The sequence below is a fragment of the Cnephaeus nilssonii genome (assembly GCF_951640355.1).
Source record: "Cnephaeus nilssonii genome assembly, chromosome: 18".
Classification (NCBI taxonomy): domain Eukaryota; kingdom Metazoa; phylum Chordata; class Mammalia; order Chiroptera; family Vespertilionidae; genus Cnephaeus; species Cnephaeus nilssonii.
The window spans coordinates 38,731,268-38,753,842 of record NC_137089.1 but is presented as its reverse complement, the minus strand read 5'-3'; the positions used below and the strand labels follow the sequence as shown (position 1 = coordinate 38,753,842).

Below are 22,575 nucleotides of genomic sequence, written 5' to 3'. Positions count from 1 at the left end.
GGGAGAGAGCTGGGGCCTGAGCAAGAGGCAGTGTGGGAACTCGAAGGATGCAGGCTTTGCTTTCCAGGAAGCAAACCTCTTAGAAAACATAAACTGGAGGAATGTGGCCTTGAGGCTCATATGGAAAGAGTTGGGATTGGAGGCTCCATGAAGACCTTTTTGCAGAGTGAATGTTTATGTCCTTCTGGGATTATTCTAGTCTCAAATCATATAATTCTCTTATCAAATGCACAAATGATGAAAGTCAACAGGGTTTCTGGAGCTTCACACAGGTAGGCTACATTTCCAGAGCTGCTTAAAAATGCAAATTTCTGAGTGAGTCCCTCTCTGGGATGTGATGCTTTTGTCGTAGTCGGGGCTGCACAGCGCAGGGTTGCAGTGTGTGCCCGTTTTCCTTTCTCTAAAGTGAGTAATAAAGGATTCAGAGGATTCAATGACCCAAAAAATAGCGGAAGATGAATATGAGCCCAGCAGTAGGATTGGTGAGAAAAGTAGAGAGCTGGTTATTGCACTGAAAGAAAAGATTAATGGAACTGCTTAATAACTGTCTACAAAAGGAAGGGTGCTCACCTGCTGTATGCCATTCACTAAGGGGGATATGTTTTTATTGATTTCAGAGAGGAAGAGGGGGAAAGAAGGATAGAAACATCAATGATGAGAGAGAATCATTGATCGGCTGCCTCCTGCATGCCCCCCACCAGGGATCAAGCCCATAACACAGGCATGTGCCCTGACCAGGAATGGAACCATGACCTCCTGGTTTATAGGTCAGTGCTCAACCACTGAGCCACACTGTCCCAGCAAAACAAGTGTTTTCAAGCCACACTGAGCCTGTGAACCACCTCTGGGGTCTCACGGAAAGGCAGGTCTGGGTGGCACCCAGGAGTCTGCATTCCCAACAAAGCCCAGGTGATGCCGCTACCGCTGGTCCTCCCACTGCACCGTGAGTGGCAATGAGGCTGGAAGAACAGACAGGGAGACTTTGAGTGTAATTTCACAGTGTGGGGAGGGTTGTTCTTTTCCTAAATATGTTCATTTGGTATGTTAAAACCCACCCAGCCCTAGCTGGTTTGGCTCAGTGGATAGAGCGTCAGCCTATGGACTGAAGTATCTCAGGTTCGATTCTGGTCAGGGGCACATGCCTGGGTTGTGGGCTCGATCCCCAGTAGGGGGTGTGCAGGAGGCAGCCAGTCAATGATTCTCTCTCATCATTGGTGTTTCTATCTCTCTCTCCCTCTCCTTTTCTCTCTCTGAAATAAATAAAAATAGTAAAAAAATAAAATACAAATAAATCCAACACTTAATAGTTGTTTTTGAATGAAATGTGAAAGATTAGTTTCTAGGGAACTCATCCTAAGCCCAGAATTAGGATTTTCAGTTGCCCAAACAGATGAGAGTTCTGGTTGGTTGGTTGCTTAATTGGTTTGTTTGTTTGTTTGTTTGTTTGTTTGTTTGTTTAAAAGGGAAGAATTCTGATTTTACTGAGTCCAGATGCAGAGTGAGGTGTGCTATGCAGTTTCTGGGGTTCAACGTAGCCTATGCTATCCCCTCGGTCACTGTCTCCAACTGTCTGTGTCTAAGAACTGTGTGAACAAAATATTTTCGCCACTTTAGAAGTTATTTCAGTCTTTCCAGGCACTCATCCCACGTATTTTATTTTAAATAATTGCGTTTGGAAGGAAGTGATGACCAACTTCAAGCTAATCTTAACTGCCATAGAGCCTCAGAGGTGATGGTAACAGGTTCTAACAGCATCCCTCCTGAAATAAAAGGAAAGCAGTGTTTTTCTAAAAATCCCCTCTATAACTGTCACCATCACCATTTATATTTTTACAGCCCACCTGCTTAGGCATGGGTTTGTTAGTGTTTTATGAACCAAGCATTAGTTTATGTGCATATTTCAAAAAGACAGTAGCCCTTAAATCTCTAACATATCCCCATACACACTGATTTGTAGCTGAATTTCCATTTTCTGTAGTTCCATAATGTATAGATGATTTGTTTGAAGATTTCTGTTGGATTTATAAAAGTGATTTTTTTTCCTTAAAATAGAATCGCTGTCTTTCATGAAAGATTTGCTTTCACATTAAATTCAATTTTTTTTAGTTAACTTGGTTTTCTGTTGTTTGAAATGTAAAGTTTCTTGTGTTGACTATTTCTCATCACGTAGTAGCTGCAGGATTTTGGAACACATGTGAAAAGTGAGGGCAATGGTATGGTTTCCCATGAACCTATCGCCAGTGGAGAGATGAGGGGCCGGGCGGGGGCGGGGGGGCGGGGGTGTAGGAATGAAACGTCTGGAGAAACAGGAGTTGAAAATCTTTAAATAAAGCTAGACAAAGGAAATACTTGAATGCCCCACGTGAATTGCATCTTTGGGGAATGAGGTCTCAGCCTAAAAGACCTGGTACAGGGCCAACATCCACGCTGGCTGACTTGAGCTTCTTTTTGCGTGAAATTTACCACATCCAAATGCTGGTCACTCCTCGGGAATTTCCTTCTGCCTTTGCTTCCATGACATGCAGTCCTGTGGTTTTCTCCTGGTTGCCGTGTTTGTCTGCTCCTCCCTCCCCCTCCCCAAGCAGCGGTAGAGGAGTGATCTGATCACATTTGTATTTAAATGTGAGTTCTGGGAAGGTATGGCAGGGCCGTGGGGGAGCTATTTCAGTGCCTGCTGTTTACCGAGAGCCACAGCAATGCTGGGGAGAGGAGGCAGGTGCAGGGTCCCCAGTGAGAGGAGAGGCTGAGGGTGTGGGTGGAAGCCCGAGTGCCTGGTGCGTGCGTGTAACTGGTGGTAGGCTCATGTGAAGTCTACTATGTCCTTCAACTGGGTCCAGTGCCTCGGAGGCAGTGGGGCTACAGGCTTGGAGCCAGGGACAGGGGGTGAGGGGTGTCCTCGAGGGACCTTGATTGGGTGCTTTTCTTTACAAGTAACTAGGGATCAGTGGAGAGTCTAGATTATTTTTAATGTACTGTGTTGTTACAACTTTTGAAATTGTTGGCTTTAATAATCAGCATTTCAGGATTTCTGGATTCTAGGCCACTGTGGCATATCCAGCTATCCTCAGAAAACATGGCGTGTTCAACTGGGCGAAAGAGGCAGCTTCGTCCCTGTGTTCACTTAAGAATGAAGTTACTCACCTGTAAACTTATTTCCTCCAAGACATCATATAGTAACTCAAAGGGTACAAATTTAGACTATTTTGGAAAGATAGGTATCATTTCCCCTTTGGTGTTAAAGTGACTCAGATGCTCTTTTTAAAAATCTCCCCCAATTTGTCAGTTAATTTCAATTTGGGGAGTTTTATATACCATAGAATTTGGAGTTTAATGTTATGGTTTTATCACCTATCACCTTCTAGATTAACAAACATACTTTGCAGGTTCATGATCGGCTTCTCTTGGCTAACTCAGGAGGGCTTTCATGTTCCCGAGTCCTGCTTATGGGCGACTAAGAAGGGTCCTGTTAGTCCAGTGAAGTTTAGTCTAGCGACAGCCGAGTTCAGAAATTCACGTGGCTTTATGCCTCTCGTGCTCTAGCCTCTCCCGGGTGGGTCAGCACAGCCTCCTATGAGATAAGACTATTCAATCAATCAGACTTTCCTGGTAAAGTTCAGGAAAGGTCCTTTAATCACTTCAGTGCAAAGTAAACATATATGTGCTTGTGGGGTCAGCGTCCATTTGTGGAAACACTAATGGCCAGGTGGGCCCTGGACTCGCATAGGTCATTTTGTTCTGTGTCCGGCTGGTACAGTATTTTACTACAAAGATCCCAGGAGTCAACTGAGACTTCAGTCCTTAAGGAATAATAATGTTCTGCAATCAGCTAGCTTTTCCACGGGCCCAAGCCGAAGTCTTGTCTTTGCAGGCAGCCGTTCGGCAGCTCCCCCGATGACCTGCTGTGCCCACACCCTGCCGCCGAGTCTCCCAGCGACGAGGGCGCTCTCCTGGACCAGCTCTACCTGGCCTTGCGGAACTTCGACGGCCTGGAGGAGATTGACAGAGCTTTGGGAATACCCGAACTGGTCAGCCAGGTACGCGCAGGCGGAAGCTGGCGGGGCTGAGCATCTCGTGGGCACAAAGATGTTCGTTTCCTTTTGCCCACAGATACTCTGCAGCCTGCGTTTTAGAATACCTTCTCACCTCGTGCCCCTCTAGCTCTGGTTCCTCTCTGCCCCTCTCCTTGTGACTCCCTCATAAACTCCGGCCCAAGAACGGAACAACACTGGCAATGAGCTTTACGTAGAATTTGGGTTATTCAGCTGAGAGGCAGAAACACAGTGAAGCCGCCTTTCTGATTAACTGTGTAAGGAGGAACCTAGAAAAAACGATCACGGTTGTGTTTCCAGCTCCCCTAACGACAGGGCGGGACACGCAGAATGGAACATTGGTGCCCAGGTGACCTTGAGTGCTTTCCTCAAACCCAGTACCCATGATCACCATATGAATCTTACGTGTGTGGGCCAGTGAAAGAAAGCTATTTGTTCTAAAAGAATACTTTGCACACACGGTAGCAGAAGTCAATTTAGAGGTCGCTGTAGCTCATTAATCATTTTGACCTTTGCATGGGTTTAGCCCACAACAATATTTAGGATATTTAAGCATAAGTGGGAATATCAAGAAGTTAACCAATTTTAGAGTACTCAGTTAGCTTCCTTCCTCCTGGTACCTAGTTGGTAACTTTTAAGTAAGTCTCTGCTGTAAGATTACTTTATAGCAGTAATATCATAAATTACCTCGCACAGTCTCATGAACTAACATAGCCTTTCTGAAGCTGGCTACCTAGCTAAACTGGTGTGAAGCCGCCTTTCTGATTAACTGTGTAAGGAGGAACCTAGAAAAAACGATCACGGTTGTGTTTCTGTCTTCCTCTCTTAGCAGCATGAATCATCTTTGTTTCTTGTTACTAAAAAGCACCTCCCAGTGTCGAATCGACTTCTTGCACGTCTGACGTGCCGTGAGGTCTGCGATGAAGGTGGTGCAGTCATTGGAGACTTCTGAAGCGTTAAAAACAGTCTCATCATAATCCCCATAGTTCGCAGACATAAGTGGGAGTTCAGACTTGTGAATTCATACTGAGAACAGCAGAATGGAAAGAAATGACTTGATATAACTTGAAAGGAAAATGGAGTTTAACTATTTCCTGTGTGGCTGGCTGGCTTTGCCTTGGGTGGTAGTTAGAATTCAGCATTCAGTGTTGTTGTCCTTGAGTTTTGTCTCAGTGACATTTAAAAATGTGATCCTTGGGTTTGCTGAGTGCATTGTTTTTATCAAAACTGGCGTCATTTCATCATTTAACATTTTAGTCTTGTTTTTTCCACTTCTTTGTATTACTCCTATTTTGTCTCATCAAATATATCATCGTTATATCATATTAAACTGAATTATGGAAATGTGCTTATTAGTAGGTGAGGCTGGGAAATGTGAAGTAGTAGTGGACTTTATTTGTACTCATCAGAAATGTGTTTTCTTTGAAAATGGAAATTAAATTTTCTGTTAAAGTTGGGCAAATACGTATTTATTTTTTAATTGATTTTTAGAGAGAGAGGGAGAGAAAAATTGATGTGAGAGGGAAACATCCATCAGCTGCCTCCTGCACGCCCCTGGCATGTGCCCTGACCAGGGATCAAACCAGCAACCTTTCGGTGCACCAGATGATTCCCAAACAACGGTCACACCCGCCAGGGCTAAAGATGGCCAGATATTTAAAGTTCTGAGGTAGTTTTGTGGATTTAGTTAGAATAGTAATTCAACAATGAATGGTTTCCCCCACATAGATCCATCCACATTTTCAAAACTATCATGGGGCCCTGGCCGGTGTGGCTCAGTTGGTTAGAGCATCTTCCTGTGCACCAAAAGGTCGCAGGTTCGATTCCTGGTCTGGGTGCATATAGGAGGCAACCAATCAATGTTTCTCTCTCTCTCTCTCCCTCTCCCTTCCCCTCTGAAATCAATAAAGATATATATTTCTTAATAAAATAAAGGCAGTGTATCATACTGATGAGTAGCTCAGGTCCTAAGTCACAGACTGGACTGAAACCAACAGATTGGACTGGAACCCAGGTTGGCTTCTTGCAATTTGTTTCACCTCTCCAAGTCTCAGTTTCATTATCTCAAAATGGGAGTAATGCTTGTGGGGACCCCAACACTGCTGATCCCAACTAGATACCAAGGTGGTTGCTCATTAAAGTGAACTATACAGGTATGAATAATCTATCAAGAAAACATGAAACAGGCACATTTAAAGTCCAGGTCAGCATCTGATTGGTGGAGTGAGTAGGCAGCTTTCATAGTCGTGGCCCATGGGTCCCTTCCCTGGGAAGAAATGACAGGGACGTCAGGCCTGACCCCAGCTTCCTGCCTCACACAAAGGCTTTCCTAGAAAGAAAAGTGAAGTCAACCTAAAAGTCCCTTTGTGTAGTGAGGATAGTATAAAAGGCTTCAAATCTCTGACAGTGAGAGAAACCAGCCTTACATTCCCTCTGCTGTTGTTGGTTTCTTTATTTCTTTGTTTGTTCCTTGGGCTTTGTCTTCAGAGCCAGGCAGTCGATCCGGACCAGTTCTCGAGCCAGGACTCCAACATGATGCTGGAGCAGAAGGCGCCCGTCTTCCCCCAGCAGTACGCATCTCAGGCCCAGATGGCCCAGGGGAGCTATTCTCCCATGCAGGACCCCAACTTCCACAGCATGGGGCAGCGGCCTAGTTACGCCACACTCCGCATGCAGCCCAGACCCAGCCTCAGGCCCACAGGCCTGGTGCAGAACCAGCCGAATCAGCTCAGGCTCCAACTGCAGCATCGCCTCCAAGCACAGCAGGTATGTGTTCTGTGGGTGCCTGGAAGCCCGGGGTGGGGAGTAGGGGGTGAGGGGCACAGGGAAAACAGATGTCAGATGGAGCAGTAATCGTGTGTCCTTTGGATGCCTTCGGTCTCATTCCATGCTTTCTAGGAGGGTGAAAACTTCTCCAAGATGATCCTACAATTTTCATACTCCTTTCTACTCCTTTCTTTCTTTCTCCTCCACTAACTCCAGTACAGAGTAGCTATCCTTTAATACCCTAACTCCATTCTTTACTAACTAGAGGCCTGGTGCACGAAAATCGTGCACAGGTAGGGTCCCTAGACCTGACTGGCGATCAGGGCCGATCTGAGGGGTGACCGGTGGGGTGATGGGGGGGGGGGGGCCCTGCTGGCACCCACCTTGGCCGGCCTGGCACTGCCCACTCGCCGGCCCCACCCCCCACTGCTGCTGCCAGTCGCCTCCCTCTGCAGGGCGACTGGCAGGGCGATCGGGGCGGGGGGGGGGGGGCGTGGTGCCCTGCTGACACCTCCCTTGGCTGATCTGCGGGCTGGGGGCAGCTCCTGCATTGAGCATCTTCCCCCTGGTGGTTAGCATGCATCATAGCAACCAGCTGTTCCGTTTGGTCGATTTGCATATTAGGCTTTTATTATATAGGATGGTCTAATCTTGAGCTCTCTGAGCCTCAGTTTTCATTCTGTAAAATGGGCTTGTTGTACAGTACAGGGCGGTATATGTATATTTGAGGGACCCAGCACAGTTCCGAGCCCAAACCGAGCACTCAGAACACCAGCTGCTCCTGTCAGGAGTCCTGTCTATGACAGAAATGGTCCCTGTCAGCAACAAGCCCGGCAGATTTCTGTACTACAGCCGTCATCATGTTGCGGCTTTCCAATCTCCTTTCATTTCTCTGAGTGATGAGCACCTGCCTTTTTCTAGTCTTCCTCTTGGCCTCCTTTTCTGGTCATTCGCCTCCCTTTCTCCCTTTGGAACAGTGTGTTTTCCAAACAGTCCAAAGTGAGTTCCCAGTTATGAGCAGTGTGACACCTCATTCAGAAATGGCTTCCGCGAGAATCCAGCTGCAAGCCCGGGGCTCAGTGCCCAGCAGCAGGCAGATGTTGGGTGGAAGGTGATTTTGTTAGGAAGGTGATTTGAAATAAAATATGCACTGAGTGGCCAGATTATTATGATCTCTGAATGCATAATAATCTGGCCACTCAGTGTACTTCTCTTGAGTACCTCATTTATTTGATATCAAAGATACTATAAATCGTGCACCTGATCAGCTTTCCCCTTTGCACTGGCTGATAGAAAGCTCAGGGCAAATAGGTGGTTGATCTCTAGCAAAAGTCTAGAATACTTTTGGTACCCATTTGAGATACAAATACACTGGCCAGATTATTATGTGTTCAGAGATCATAATAATCTGGCCACTCAGGGTATAGGGTTTTTTAAGTGTACTGATTCCTATGTGTATCCATTTAGAATCGCCAGCCCCTTATGAATCAAATGAGCAATGTGTCCAATGTGTCCAACCTGACTCTGAGGCCCGGAGTACCAACACAGGTAAGGGGCAGCCCCGCCATCAGCTTTTGCTGGGTCCATTTCTCCCCGCTTGATGTCCCGCGTGAAGTAACTTAGATGCCAGATGATCTGACGAACACGGGATCTGTAACATCATTCAGTCATCTTTCGTAGTTCTCCTAACCATTGCCATTGTTATTGCGGTGCAAGCAATTCCATTATTCACATGTTGTGTTCCATAAAGTTACTGCAAGCAAGAATTAGTGGACATAGAACTACTGCTCCTAGAAGTAGAGGGTTAGGTTCCTATAAGCCTCTAATCACACATTTTCAGCAACCTAGCAATACATGACCTTGTTTTAGGTGTGTTTCCATTTGAAAACAGCTCATTTAATATGTATTGTTCATTCTTTGACATTGAACTCACAGCCAATAGTCCTACAACTCACCTAATGTCATATTTCCTCTGTGAGGCACATCCGGGCCTCGTGCTCAGGAACGCTGCCCGCCCTGCAGCACTGCTCTCAGGAGCCCTCTGAAACAGCACGGCCAACAAAAAGTGCCACAGTGTGAGCCAGTGGAAGCAAGTATCCCCAAACAGGACAATTGTTTGCAGTCTGAGGGCGGGAACCAGAAGGCGGAGTCAGGAGGGAGCAGGCACAGGGGGTCTCAAATTACCCACCACTTTGCACGTGTCTGTAAATGACATGGCGGCAGTGCTGTGAATATTGATTTGGGATACAAATCCATTTTAGTGAGGAAAGGAGTGCACAGATATGGAATCCACGAATAATGAGTGTCGGCTGTATATTGCTAGGGCCCCCAAGTGCCGGCCTCTCTTCCCGTCACCTGTCGCTGCCGCCTCTCTCCCTGCCTCTGCTCAGCCTTTTCTGAAGGGCTTCAGGAATTGCCATTCTCAAAGTTGAGGTCAGAGTCCTCTGACAGGAGGGACTGGACTTACCGTGAGGTCCTCTCACCTCAAGCCCCAAGTTAATTGGTGCTTACATTGCACTTACCTATGTACAACATTGGGCTTACCTGTGTACATCATGACATGTTTCAGAATAATCATCTCTAGAACTTAGAAGCTCACGTTCTCAACCATCAGTAGTCGCTCAGCTCTAGTGTTCTTTCCATGTAAATGTATTTTCCAAATAATTTTGCACGAGACTGTACCATTTTTTATCCCATTTCTAATATACACTTTGTTTTTCAACCTGTGTCTACCCCAACGTTTCCCACCCTGTGCTGCCCCGTTTCAGGCACCTATTAATGCCCAGATGCTGGCCCAGAGGCAGAGGGAGATCCTGAACCAGCATCTCCGCCAGAGACAGATGCATCAGCAGCAGCAAGTTCAGCAAAGGACTTTGATGATGAGAGGCCAAGGGTTGAATATGACATCAAGCATGGTGGCTCCTAGTGGGATGCCCGCAACTATGAGCAACCCACGGGTCCCCCAGACAAATGCACAGCAGTTTCCATTTCCTCCAAACTACGGTACTGGACTTACATCCCCACCACCTTTCTCCAGTCCTTTCTCCCCAGTGTCCCCCAGTCCTGGGTCACAGCTCCTCTCTCACAGCTCTTTGCATGGCTCCCAGATGGCTCTGGCTAACCAGGGAATGATAGGCAACCTGGGAGGACAGTTGGGGCCTGTCAGGAGTCCCCAGGTCCAGCACAGTACCTTCCAGTCTCTCAGCTCAGGTACCACCTTTTCTCTGAGTGCAGGTCTTACTTTAAGAATGACCGAAGTCAGTGTGAGTGTTCAGTGCATCCACCACTCGTGTGTGTGCGCGTGTATGGATCTATGTGTTTATGTCCGTGTCTGTAAACACAGGTGGATATATATGTATTTGTATTTGAACCTCTGAGTCTGACTCAAACAAATCAATAGACATACACAAAATGTTGAAAGCCATATAGAAATGTAAATATTAGAGACATTCTACAACTTTGAAAAATAAAGACTTCAAAGTTTATACCAGATTTTTAATGAATAGATAATCCTTGAGAAATGCTATATAGGATCCACAATGGAAGGCCTCTTGGTTTTCTTCATATTGATTTGTTGTGTCAGCCTTAAGAGGCAAATGTGTAGTGTCATCAATGTTAATATTCATGTGCATGTCATGTTCAATTAATAGTTGAATTATTGACAAAAGTACGTGCTTACATTAATATTCAAAATGACTTTGCCTATCTTTTGCCAGCTTTATCTGTAACTATCAAGTATTTGTGTTTCTTAAAAAAAACACACACAGAAAGATAATGTGCAGCTTTTTCCTGTGTGATCTTCAACTTTTCCTTTATAGCTAATTTAAATATTGATTAAATATGCATGTTTTACATGTCTTCTGGGCAAAAACCTGCTTACCTCAACATCACCCCTGAAATTTCCCGAGAAGCTGCCTCCTTTGTTTCCGAGCTCCTCTCGTCTATTTCCTTCTTGATGGTTTAGAATAGTCTTCTCGGCATTTCTCCCCCATTTGGTCTAAATGCCACTTGATTCTTAAACTGAACAAGAAGCTTGCATTGACTTGTTCCCTCTTCCTGCTCGTCCTGGATAGCACTGCGCACCAGCGAGCCCTTTCTGCAGACAGAGGAGCTCGCCGTGAATGCAGTTGCTTATTTGTAAAAATGCATCTGCCTCATAGAGAATGACATTAATTCAGTAAAAATATCACTCAAATATGTTGACTTTTTATATATAGTGAAACTTCAATTCTGCTTAAACAGTCCTTATAGTGACATATAAAAATTTAAAGACTATTTCAGGTTAAAGAAAAGTATATGTTTGACCATTCTTGATTTGGAAAGGTTTATGGGGGAAAATAATATTTTCTCTCTCTACCTCTAGCCATGATGGTTAATATGGTTCCTAGGCACCCCTGTAACTGCTGTGAGAATTAAGACATGGAGATATTTTTCTTCACACATTTTATCCCACCTTGGAATCTTTTTAAAATATATGTAATTAACCAGTACATGAGCAGATATTTGAAAGTAATTTTCTGTGTGTATTTAACTTGAATGCTCTCTTTCTTTTTCCCTAGTCACTACAATCAAACTAACAGTCTCCTTTGGATTTCTCTTTTGGTTTTTAAGGAATAAGTCAGCAACCTGATCCCGGTTTTACTGGGGCTACCACACCCCAGAGCCCTCTGATGTCACCCCGAATGGCGCACACGCAGAGCCCCATGCTGCAGCAGACCCAGGCCAGCCCCGCCTATCAGGCCTCCTCTGACATGAACGGCTGGGCACAGGGGTCTATGGGTGGAAACAGGTATGCTGTGTTTCTGTATCTTTTTTATATAAATGATCACCAGGGAATCTTCCTATAGACCACAGGTCTCTTTTCTGTGGTTTTCTTTACACAAGCAAGCGATACCAAATAAACTGCTAAGTAAGCCAGCTTGCTTTTCCTAGGGCAGAAGTCACCAGAATTTGAAAAAGCTTAGTCTGAAGTCTTTTCCTTGGAAGTAAAAGGAACCCCCTCAGAAGGTAGCACCCCGGCAGCTTATGAACTGCTGAAGAAGGCAGTGCCCTAGAAGCCATCCTTATCAGTGCGTATGAGTAAAGGGAACAACCACAACGCTTGTCCAGCACAGACACAAAAGTGGGCAGCAGCCTTCCAGACCTTCCCGGTGCTGCGGCCGCCCCTGCAGCCTCGTTAAGCACTTCAGGCCCTGCTCTTTCTGGCCTCAGCACCTGCTGGCTGTCCCACCCTGGGTTCTCTCCGCCTCGGTTCCTTCACTCAAGTAAATGCCGGAGGAGCAAGTGCTCCAGGCCGCCCGCCTGTTTGCACTGGGCGCTGACATTGTCATCTTCCCATTGCATTCCAGCATGTTTTCACAGCAGTCCCCACCACACTTTGGGCAGCAAGCGAACACCAGCATGTACAATAACAATATGAACATCAATGTATCCATGGCGACCAACACAGGTGGGATGAGCAACATGAACCAGATGACAGGACAGATCAGCATGACCTCAGTGACCTCCGTGCCTACGTCAGGGCTGTCCTCCATGGGTCCCGAGCAGGTGAGCACGCTGAGGAGCCCGTGTCTTCCGATCATCACGTTTTGTCTGTTTCTTCATTTCAGTGAATCTTCCCTTGTACTCAGCATCTGCTGTCAACTCCCACGTTTATTTTGAGGAGTGTTTTTTCACCTATGTTAGTGTGATTATCAGGAATACTTGTTAAATGACAAAATACACATCAAAGAATTTCTGACTGCTCAAGCAACTTTGAAAACATTTCTTAACTTTCTTGTCATTTAAATTTTTCTCTTATTTGATGAATTTAGCAACAGCTAAAATGAATCTCTGAACATGGAATGGTGAATGTGCTTTCTAAATAGCTTTATTTGGATTTCTAGTTTAAGAACTGATTTTTTTTTTTCTAAATATAAAACCAGATGGATCACAGGCCAAGCTACCTGCCATCCAATTAGCTTTAAATGATACTTCACTCCTGCGAGGAGGCTGACAGGGGTGACCCAAAACTAGTTCTGTCATCTTTGGATGTGGATGCCATGGTTTTCTTGTCAGTATTTTTTTAATGGTCCTGTTTTATGTTGAATAACATTGAAACAGTTCTCCCACTCCTAAGTATACACCAGTGCCACTGGTGGGGAAGAGACTCAAAGCATCTGGTATCTCAGGAGCCAGCCTGGGACTCAAAAAGCTGGGTAGGGCTGAGCCAGGGGTAAAGGTGTGGGTTAATAATTTTAAAATTGTGTTTATAGAAAATCTTATTTTTAAGGGGCACAAAATGCTTGGCATTCTACTTCCTGAGTAGTTCATTCAAAGTGTAGATATGGCAAGGACCCTGAATCGGATTTCATATCTGGAGAAATCGGGACAGGGAAAGTTTAAATGACTTACCCAATAAGCCATTGACAGCACCATGAATTTCCGTTAGATCACAATTGTGAGAAAGGTGAAGATTAAGTTGGATTACGTCTGTTTCTGAGGTTGGTAAACCACAATTTACTAAAAATGTACAGAATTTTGCAGTGCCTCAGTGTTTTTATTCTATAAGAAGATATTAATAAAAAAGCATAGTGGTGCATGAGATGTAGTGTTGATGTTGAGTTTTCTGTAAAAATGGGCCTCTAGTGGTTCCTGATTTGCTTCCTAGGAGAAGTGATGGCTACTGAGCTGGTCTAATCTAGTATGGGTCCTAGTCAACCTACCCAAGTGTAATGGATGCATTTGTAATAGTCCATATTGCTCTGAAACTTTTGCATGGATTTCAACCTTTCGAATATCACCGTTATTTTGGATGCCCCCAAAACACAACGGCAGTGTGTGTCTCATGACAAAATCCTCTACCAGCATTTGTACATTCACTTTGTCATTGGTAAAAGACATGGACAGCCCTAACCGGTTTGGCTCAGTGGATAGAGCGTCGGCCTGCGGATTCAAGGGTCCCAGGTTCGATTCCAGTCAAGGGCATGTACCTTGGTTGCGGGCACATTCCCATTAGGGGGTGTGCAGGAGGCAGCTGATCGATGTGTCTCTCTCATCCATGTTTCTAACTCTCTATCCCTCTCCCTTCCTCTCTGTAAAAATCAATAAAATATATTTAAAAAAAAAAAAAAAAGACATGGACAAATGCTAATGAACAGCTCACTTAGTCTTGGAAGAGTCCCCAAATTCAGATTCACACTGGCTCTGACTCATCTATAATTTGCTGAGTAACCAAGGATATGAGGAGCCTCTCAGATGTCTTCAAAGTCCCAAATATGAGTCATTAGTGTAATTCAGCCCCCAAAATGAATATGATATGATATGAAAATGTTCCTAATATGATCATCTCTATTGAATTTCTATACAGAATACAAATAAAATTTAATCTGAAGGCAGCTAGTATATTAACGTGTGTTTATTTTCATGTTCCTCCATACGCTAGAGGACTGCCATTTTTACATAGTCATCTTTCCCCATCACTTACTCCTCAGTTCCAGAAGGGGGAGGTTGGTGGTTGGCTGTTCCCCACCACACTGCTGGACGTCCCGCTAAAGATGCCTGTCGCCCTGTCTTGTTGCCCGCAGGTTAATGATCCTGCTCTGCGGGGAGGCAGCCTTTTCTCAAACCAGCTGCCTGGAATGGATATGATCAAGCAGGAGGGAGACGCATCACGGGTAAGAAACAGAGAAATGTGCGAATTGGGTAAAGTGAGCATGAATGTTTTATGGACCCAAATTGGCAGAGTGATTGAAGATAGTTAGAATGCTTGTGATTTTTTTTTTAATATCTCCTAAATTTATCTGACTTACAATGGTTCTGTGTGAGTAATTATCCCTTTAAACTGATTTTAATTGAGCTGATGGTGATGTATGAATTAAGAACACTAATTTTGTCCTGGAATGATATTATAGCAAAGCAGAACATAAAGTGGCGGTGAATTAGTCATATTAGGGCAGACCATTGAATTTATGTTTGCTTACATGTTTGTCTATATTCCATTTTGTTTAGGCAACAATCTTGTGTATTCTTTCCTTGTTACCTTGACAGTTGTTCTAAGGAGAGTAATATTACCATGTTCAACATATAGTCTTGAAGCAGTAGACTAATTAGTGCTTAGAACCCAGTGCCTTGTGGGCCTAGCAGGGGCTCCGTTACAGGAAAGCTCTGTCACAGTTGCCCTGGGGGGCTCTTAAGACAAGGGATATGTGAGCACTAGATACTCTCTTTTAAGTTAAAAATTCCCTCTCAACGGAGAAAATGTAGAATTGATGTTAAATTTCCTACAAAAATAAACGGCTCCAGCAGCTCTTCCTGGGCCAGGCCAGCAGCCAGTCCCCCTTCTGTCTGCCACGACCCGGGGATTCACTTGCCTTGTCTCCCTCTGCCGCTGCATCACCTCCAAACAGAAAAGACTGGCCTGGCTGAAGCAGAGCGCTCGCTCTTCTTTAAAATCACAGACGCCCCGGTGTGTATTGAGCACTGACTGCACGCCCATTCTCGCCGAGCTTTGTTTAAGTGACCTCGTTCGAACCACACAAGTGCTGGCACAAGTACAGCTCTGCCGTGTAGAGCCCTGCCCGAGGTCCCGCACCAGCCGGCCGTGAACCCGGCCTCTGAGCTCCTGTGTGTCCTTCGCCCTGTACTCTGCTGCCCGCCTCCCAGGGGCTTTCCTCCGGGTTTAGACAGCTAACCCTGGAGAAGGCCGGAAAGGAGCAGGTTAGCTCCTTCCTGCTGCCCTCCTGCAGGGAAGAGAAAGACCCTTAGCCGAGCCCTCGGCCTCACGCGCTGGTTCTTAATCTTGGGGCGGGGGAGAGGGAATGGCCTGTGGTCTCTAACCGGGCCTCCCGACATTTTTCGATGTGAAGAGTGAAGCTCAGGATTAGGTCACCTGTCCAAGGTCACACAGCTCGGAAGCGGTGGGTCAGAGCATAGGAGCAGAGGGCCACCCGAGCAGCCCCGGAGAAAGGAGGGAGAGGCAGGGACGCCCACGCTCCACTAATTGCAGAGCTGGCGCTGGGCAGGGTGGGCCCCGAGGGCCCGGTGCCGGATGGGCACCCGCTGAACCTGGAAGGAAGAATTGTCGTTCGGATCACAAAAGGCGACTTCAGTAGTCCCGGAGGCACTCTACATCAGAGGTGCCTTCGGAACCGAGGGGTTCATTTGCACCCTCGCACTTTCTCTGTTTCTCCCAGTCCCCTCTTGAGTCTGGCTTACCCATCTGTCCTCTGTTTATGCTGAGCGTTCAGGCCAGAGAACAGTCTGTCACGGACACTCCTGTTTCCTCAGAGAAGGCTGTGTACAGTAGATCCCTTCTAATCCATGAGTAATAGCGACATCACTGCCGTGTCACCGCCGCTGACGTGGGCGCAGAGAGCTGTCACTTACCCCGTGTGCTGGGCTGTGCTCTGTGCTGTGGCAAATCAAAGAACTTCTCAGAATTTTTATTGGTAATCGGGTTCTATTTGCTGAGCTAGAAACCACTGTGATTCATTATTAATTGAATCTGTGTTCCATTTGTCTATAAGTGGAGATTAAAATTATAGCTTGCTTTAAGCAGATCTGGTATATACAATTGTGGACTTACCCAAAAAAACTAGAGAAGGACGGGTATTTTATTTTAACCAAAATTTATAGGACCTGTTATAGCATTCCTTTATATTTTCATATTTATACATATTAAAATTGAGTTCACTGCCCAGTCTCATGGCTCTTGGATAAAGCATAGTTGTAATTACTTGTATTTACTGGTGTTATGGAAACTAGGATTCGCTTTGAGTTGGTGATGATGCTGATGATGACATTTACTGAGCATTTATTATGTCCCAGGAACTATTTAAACGCTCTGTGTACATTCTTTTGTTTAATCCTCACACAGCTCTAAGGAATATTAAGTGCAAAAGGGTTCAATGACTCTCCACTCCGTGGCACAGCTGGATGGCATGCCCCACCCTGCCACTCCAGCGACACATGCCATCCGTGCTCAGCGTCTGTCACTAACCTGAGTCTGGCTCAGAGCCGCTTACTGATGTCGGTCCATGTTAAAGAACCCTGCCTTAAAGTTCTGAAGGATATAAATCTTCTCCGTTAGCATTTTTTTCCAGATAAACTGGAATTTGAAGGATTTTTTTTTCATATTTCAGTCAGAACCTTCAAGTATTTCCATGCAAAATCATGTAGTGACACAAATTAGGGAGAAACATTACCAAGAAAGGTACACTGCGTGTTCTATAAGAGAAAATATAACCGGAGGTGTCCTGGGCTCACCTTTCAGGTTGGGGGTGGGGGGGTGGGTGGGGAATTGTGTAAGTGCCCAGGCAGGTAACTGCACCTCTGGCTCCTAGAACTCATGAGCTGGCCAGTTTCCCCATATCGCTTTCCAAGGTGCTCTGGTGAAATCCATTGTTCTGGGTTGACTTCCTCCCTGATCTTACTTAAACTAGATCAGCGTTAATGGCCCTGATGTGCTAAAATTCTGTGTCTCAGTATCTAAATCCCAGGAGCAAGCAGTTATATGTTCCCACAGCAACTAATGTTCCCCTCACATAACTCGGATGACACTCTTCTTTAATTGCCTTCCTGGCCCATTCAGCGGTGTTTTGATAGCAGTGACCAGAAATGGCTTGTTATGATTATATCCCCAGAACCTGGCACAGAGTAGGTACTCAATTAATATTTGCTTGGGGGAGAGTGTCTATCTATAGTCAATAGCCAAAGAAAAAGCATTGACAGATACACGTTCACCAGCCAGAGAAACACCGGCACATGGATCTTGCTCACTACAGTAACAAGTGTATAGCCCTGGGGATCCAGTCATTCAAATCGATTGTCAGCGCATAACCAACCAGAAACTAGCAAGAATACCTGTTGAGCAAACACCCTGGGTGATTTAGCTTGCCAGAGAGAACACACCCATGGAACCTTGGGAGTATTTCCGTAGGAGAGTCAAGAGGGTCCTTTTAGCCTGGCCATTGTGGCTCAGTGATTGAGCCTTGACCTGTAGACCAGGTGATCACTGTTTGATTCCTGGTCAGGGCACATGCCCGGGTTGCATGTTTGATACCTAGTAGGGGGTGTGCAGGAGGCAGCTGATCAATGATTCTCTCTCATCGTTGATGTTTCTCTCTCTCCTTCTCTGAAATCAATAAAAATATATTTTTAAAAGTAAATTTTTTTAAAAAGAGAGAGACCTTTTATTTTATAGGAATTGGGTTTGTACTGGGTGATGCTGAGGAAGGATTAAGAAAGTGGTGTCGCTTCTGGGTCAGATGCTGTCAAAAGGCAGGGGCAGTTCAGCCACTGGGAGTCTCGTGCTTTCTGAGCAGGCGGGAGAGATTGGGGCGGGCGAGGATGTCATTGCTGAGGGGCAGCAGTCATTCGAAGGAGCAGTCGGAAGCCCATTGCAGTGTCCTTCACTAGCCTGTGGGCTCTGCTGGCCTTTGCCAGCATCGTGTGTTCGTTGGGGACAGTGCCATCTGTCTGCTAAGTCAGGTGCACCTCGTCCAGAGGCAGCCTTTGGGGCTGGCCTTGTTTACCGCCGAATATTTTGATGTTTTTGTGGTGGGCTCTGTGATGGTTTTACCACATATTCAGAGATCTTTCTGTTTTTCTGCAGAAATACTGCTGACACTGAAGGTAGCTGGTTGCTTCTTTCTTCAGCTGACTGGGCTCACTTGCTCACAACACTTCCTGGTCTGGGATGGAGAGCTGCGTCTATTTGTTTTGACCCCACCGGCCTGCCAGCCAGGTCTGCCCAACGAGCTCAGCAGACGCGGGCCTGGCCCGGGGACTGGCAGCTGCAAGAGGGGCTGCCTCTCTCTCTCTCTCTCTCTCTCTCTCTCTCTCTCTCTCTCTCTCTCGACAGCCTGAAGCTTGTGTCCAGACAGTTGCTCAGTCTGTTCACTGCATTCACCTTAGTGCAACTTAGATCTCTCCTGCGAAGTAAATGTTGACAGGCAAAGTTCATCCCCATGTCAGATTGAATGTATTTAAATGTACGTATTTAAGGAAAACAACCGTGCTCTTGTTCTGCTCCTGTTTGGTTCCAGACACTGGTTTCCTGCTTTGTTTTCCCTGGCTAATCAGTCTTGTACAAAAGATGACGATTTCATCTGGGGAAAGAAAAGGGTTTCTAAAAAAATCAAACTGCATTTGGGATAAAAGCAGGGCAGACACCATGGACAGCGCTGTATGGACAGAGACGCCCACAAAGTGAAGACCGATATCTGCAGAAAGCTCTCAAGACCAAGTTGGGAAGAGCTTCCAGCTAATGAACAGACGAAAAGGAGCACGTGAGAGGGCTGTTCACGTAACAAGGACTTTTTCCTTTTTTTTATTTTTGTTTTTTGTTTGTTAAAACCAAACAAGTTCATCTAAATCATTAATCAAGAAGAAATATTATTCATTTTCAAATTAAGTTCCCTTTCCATTGATCAGACAGCTTGGATTAGCATCTCCTCTTCCTCCCCAGTCCTCCCCCGCCCCACTTTCATTCATTTAACAAAACAATAAAAGCAACAGAAACCAGATAAGCCCCTTATTTCCTTAAATATTTTGCCAGCCACTTAGCAATTGCTAACTTAAATTTCAGAAAAATGCATTTACTGGCAAGGAGAGGAGCAGAGTCAGCACGCCCCCGATCCCACTGATGACACCTGCTCCCAAAGCGTGTCTGTCCTGGTCCCAGCGACACAGACCCACAACACAGGAAATCTTAGCGTGTTTCACGCTGACAGCAGCAGAGACACGACAGGGGTCACCTCCGCCATGTGTTTTTTATTTTGTTTTTTTAGCAGTGCTAAGCCGAAGTTTTGTAAGGTACATAAAATCCAATTTATATGTAAACAAGCAATAATTTAAGTTGAGAACGTGTTTTAATTGTATAATTTTTGTGAGGTATACATATTGTGGAATTAACTCAAAAATGAGGTACTTCAGTATTAAATTAGATTATCTTAATAGCAGTGTCTCCTAAAGGTGTTTTGTAAAGGATATCAATGCCTTGATTAGACCTAATTTGTAGACTTGAGACTTTTTATTTTCTAAACCTTGTGATTCTGCTCATAAATAATTTATCCAATCTATATGATATGCAGCCGCTGTAGGACCCAGTTCTTGATTTTTATATGTTTATATTCTTTCTTAATGAACCTCGGGAAGACCACCTGTGCTGAGCAGGCCACTTTCATGGTTGTTTCTCTCACCCACACGGGAAGGGGAATAATCTTTTATTAATTGGTGTCAGTTTCAGACAAATGCAATACTAAGAAACTGATTACCTTTTTTGAGCTATTTCTCCCCAACCCCTAAGACTTTCTTACCTAAATTTCAGAATGGTGTCTTTTTGATGTCTAAAAAGCAAAGCATTTTATATCTCACTAAGCCAGGCTTTTTAGGAACAGAGAGGTTTTTCCTTGAAATTTGATTGATTGTTTATTTGTGGCCGGGTGGACAATGGACAGACTACCCCTATTTATATGTATATCTCTCCCTATATGTACCAGTGATGGATTATAGAGAGAGACATACCGGTAGCCCAAAGATAAATGGTAAGTAGACAGTCTGAAGGTGTTGCTCCATACTAAAGAAACTTTCTGGAAATTTGCATTTCGATACTTTTTCCACTTGAGAGGGGTCTCACTACAGGGAGGTGGCCCAGAACAGCACTGCTCGGGGCCATCAGTCCGCATGCCCCCTCACCAGGCTCTACTCTTCTCAACCAAACCCTGGGTTGCCCACCTGCGATGGATAAAACGAGCAGACGTTGGCCCAGAACTCCGTGACCGAATCCGTGTGCCAAGGCTTATGTCCTACACGATGTCATGTGACCAGTTTTAAGTTGCTTTTTAGAAACATGTGACTTAGAATGACTTTAACCTCACACAGCACAAAGGAGAAATGGAGTTTAAGCTAGATTTGTTTTGTTTTGAGTTTTAAGTCCCCTTTCACTGTAACACTGTCCAAAAAAATTTTAAAAAATCTGTGTATCTTTTACTGTTTGCCCATCTGCCCACTGTGTTTTAATGTCAACCCCAAGTCAGATAAATCTGTAAACCAGTGATGCTGGTCATTTCGAATAATTCATGATCACAGCTATTTTGAAGGAAAAGAGATTATAAATTCTCTTATGGCTCAGATCAGGGAATGAATGGGTTTTGCTTTACATCTAATTAAGAGAAGAAGAGTAAGTGAAGGAATCCTCTGATCATATTGATCACTGTGGAAGCAAAAGCCAAATCGATGCCCTTCGTTATCAGTATTTCTCATGCTGTACACAGTAAATTTGTTAGACTGAGTCCTTGGTTTTCGTTAATAGGACAAAGAATCAGTGTTTTACTTTTATTACTAAATGTGAAAAACAAATAATGTGAAAAGTATACATACATTCACTTGGTTGTAAGACTCATTTAAGTGTTCATGTAATGTGGTGAGTTGGAAAGTGAAGTGAGCTCTTTGACTACAATGAATTCGTTTGACTCAAAGATTAAAATGTCCCCTCCCACGTGTATATCCTATGGCCTGTAATAATTGAAAGCAATGTTTTTGCAGTTTATATAATGCAATTTTTAATCTGTGTTTAAAAATGGAGTTCATATGGGCTGACCACATGAAATGGGTGGCCCACATCCACTGTAGAACCCAAAGATACACAATCAATTTTGAAATGCAACTTAAGCCATTAATTGTTGGTGTGAATTTAAAATTTTCTAGTATTTGTATGGTAGTGTGCTGCCTCAGAGCAAAGCATTCTCTGCACAAACGAAAATTACTGTAGTGGCTTCGATTTTAATTAGAATTTTCTCCCTGGTGTTTCTTTATAGACTAAAACAAAATCTTTTAAGTTTCTTACTACAGGTAAAAGCTATGTGCAAGAACCTCAAAATGCTAAAATCTAGCATAATGCCTTAGATCTGTTTTTAAGTCTTGTATATTCCTACATAGCTGTCCGATGTATTATATTTGTATAGTGAATTGTGTACAACTTTTTGAATAAGTACATCATCGCTCAACCTTTACGTTGTTGGATGGTGATGATGATACATTTCTTCAAACATTTAACTGTCTCTTTTTTCCTTTGTCATTTGTGGGTTTTATTTGTACAGTTCCTCATGAAGTTGCATCTGAGATGTGTGTATATGAAAAGATTATACAAGGGTAAAATTAAGCAATATATTAACTATGGTTCTTCAGGAGAAAGCTTACCGTGTTTCAGGTTGTGGTTTATTTTCCAAATGGAGTTGACTCTGAACATCACCTTGTTCACCTGCATCGATGTTTGTATTTCTCGTGTGAGCAGTTTATGCAAAGGTAGATATATTCAGAGAAATTTTAAATACATTTATGCAAGTTAATATTGCTTTGCTGATGCTCTTTGCTTATTTGATGTTAAATAATGCTATTGTAAATAAAGAATTCTGTTGTTATTGCATCATTTAATAAATTTTAATGCCTTCGGGTTTTACATGGCTTTGGAGAGTGTATTGTGTTTATATTGTACCTTCATTCATAAATGCATTTAAATAATTTAAAATACCTGACTTGCAATTTAATAATGTCTTACATTTATGCAGGAGTGGACACTGTGTTCAGCACGTTAACATTTGATTCTCTCAGCGACCCATTTTATGGATTTTTCATTTGAAGCCAAGAAGGGTGATTTTTAAAAAATATATATTTTTATTGATTTCAGAGAAGGGAGGGTGAGAGAGAGATAGAAACATCAATGATGAGAGAGAATCAGCTGCCTCCTGCACGCCCCACACTGGGGATTGAGCCCATAATC

At 44.3% G+C, this 22,575-nt stretch overlaps 1 protein-coding gene across 8 annotated transcripts in view; it reads left to right on the top strand.

Moving 5' to 3' along the window:
- The window catches only part of NCOA2 (nuclear receptor coactivator 2), a 263,532-nt gene extending 241,272 nt beyond the window's left edge, over positions 1 to 22,260 (top strand). For all 8 annotated transcript variants that reach the window (XM_079796731.1, XM_079796728.1, XM_079796724.1 and 5 more), the window contains 8 exons: positions 3,869 to 4,034; positions 6,537 to 6,815; positions 8,283 to 8,363; positions 9,584 to 9,818; positions 11,427 to 11,604; positions 12,164 to 12,362; positions 14,381 to 14,470; positions 18,409 to 22,260. In XM_079796731.1, coding sequence (XP_079652857.1) covers positions 3,869 to 4,034; positions 6,537 to 6,815; positions 8,283 to 8,363; positions 9,584 to 9,818; positions 11,427 to 11,604; positions 12,164 to 12,362; positions 14,381 to 14,470; positions 18,409 to 18,420 — 1,240 coding nt within the window. In that variant the 3' untranslated portion in view covers positions 18,421 to 22,260. The remainder of the gene's footprint in view (positions 1 to 3,868; positions 4,035 to 6,536; positions 6,816 to 8,282; positions 8,364 to 9,583; positions 9,819 to 11,426; positions 11,605 to 12,163; positions 12,363 to 14,380; positions 14,471 to 18,408) is intronic.
- Positions 22,261 to 22,575: the final 315 nt, after the last annotated feature.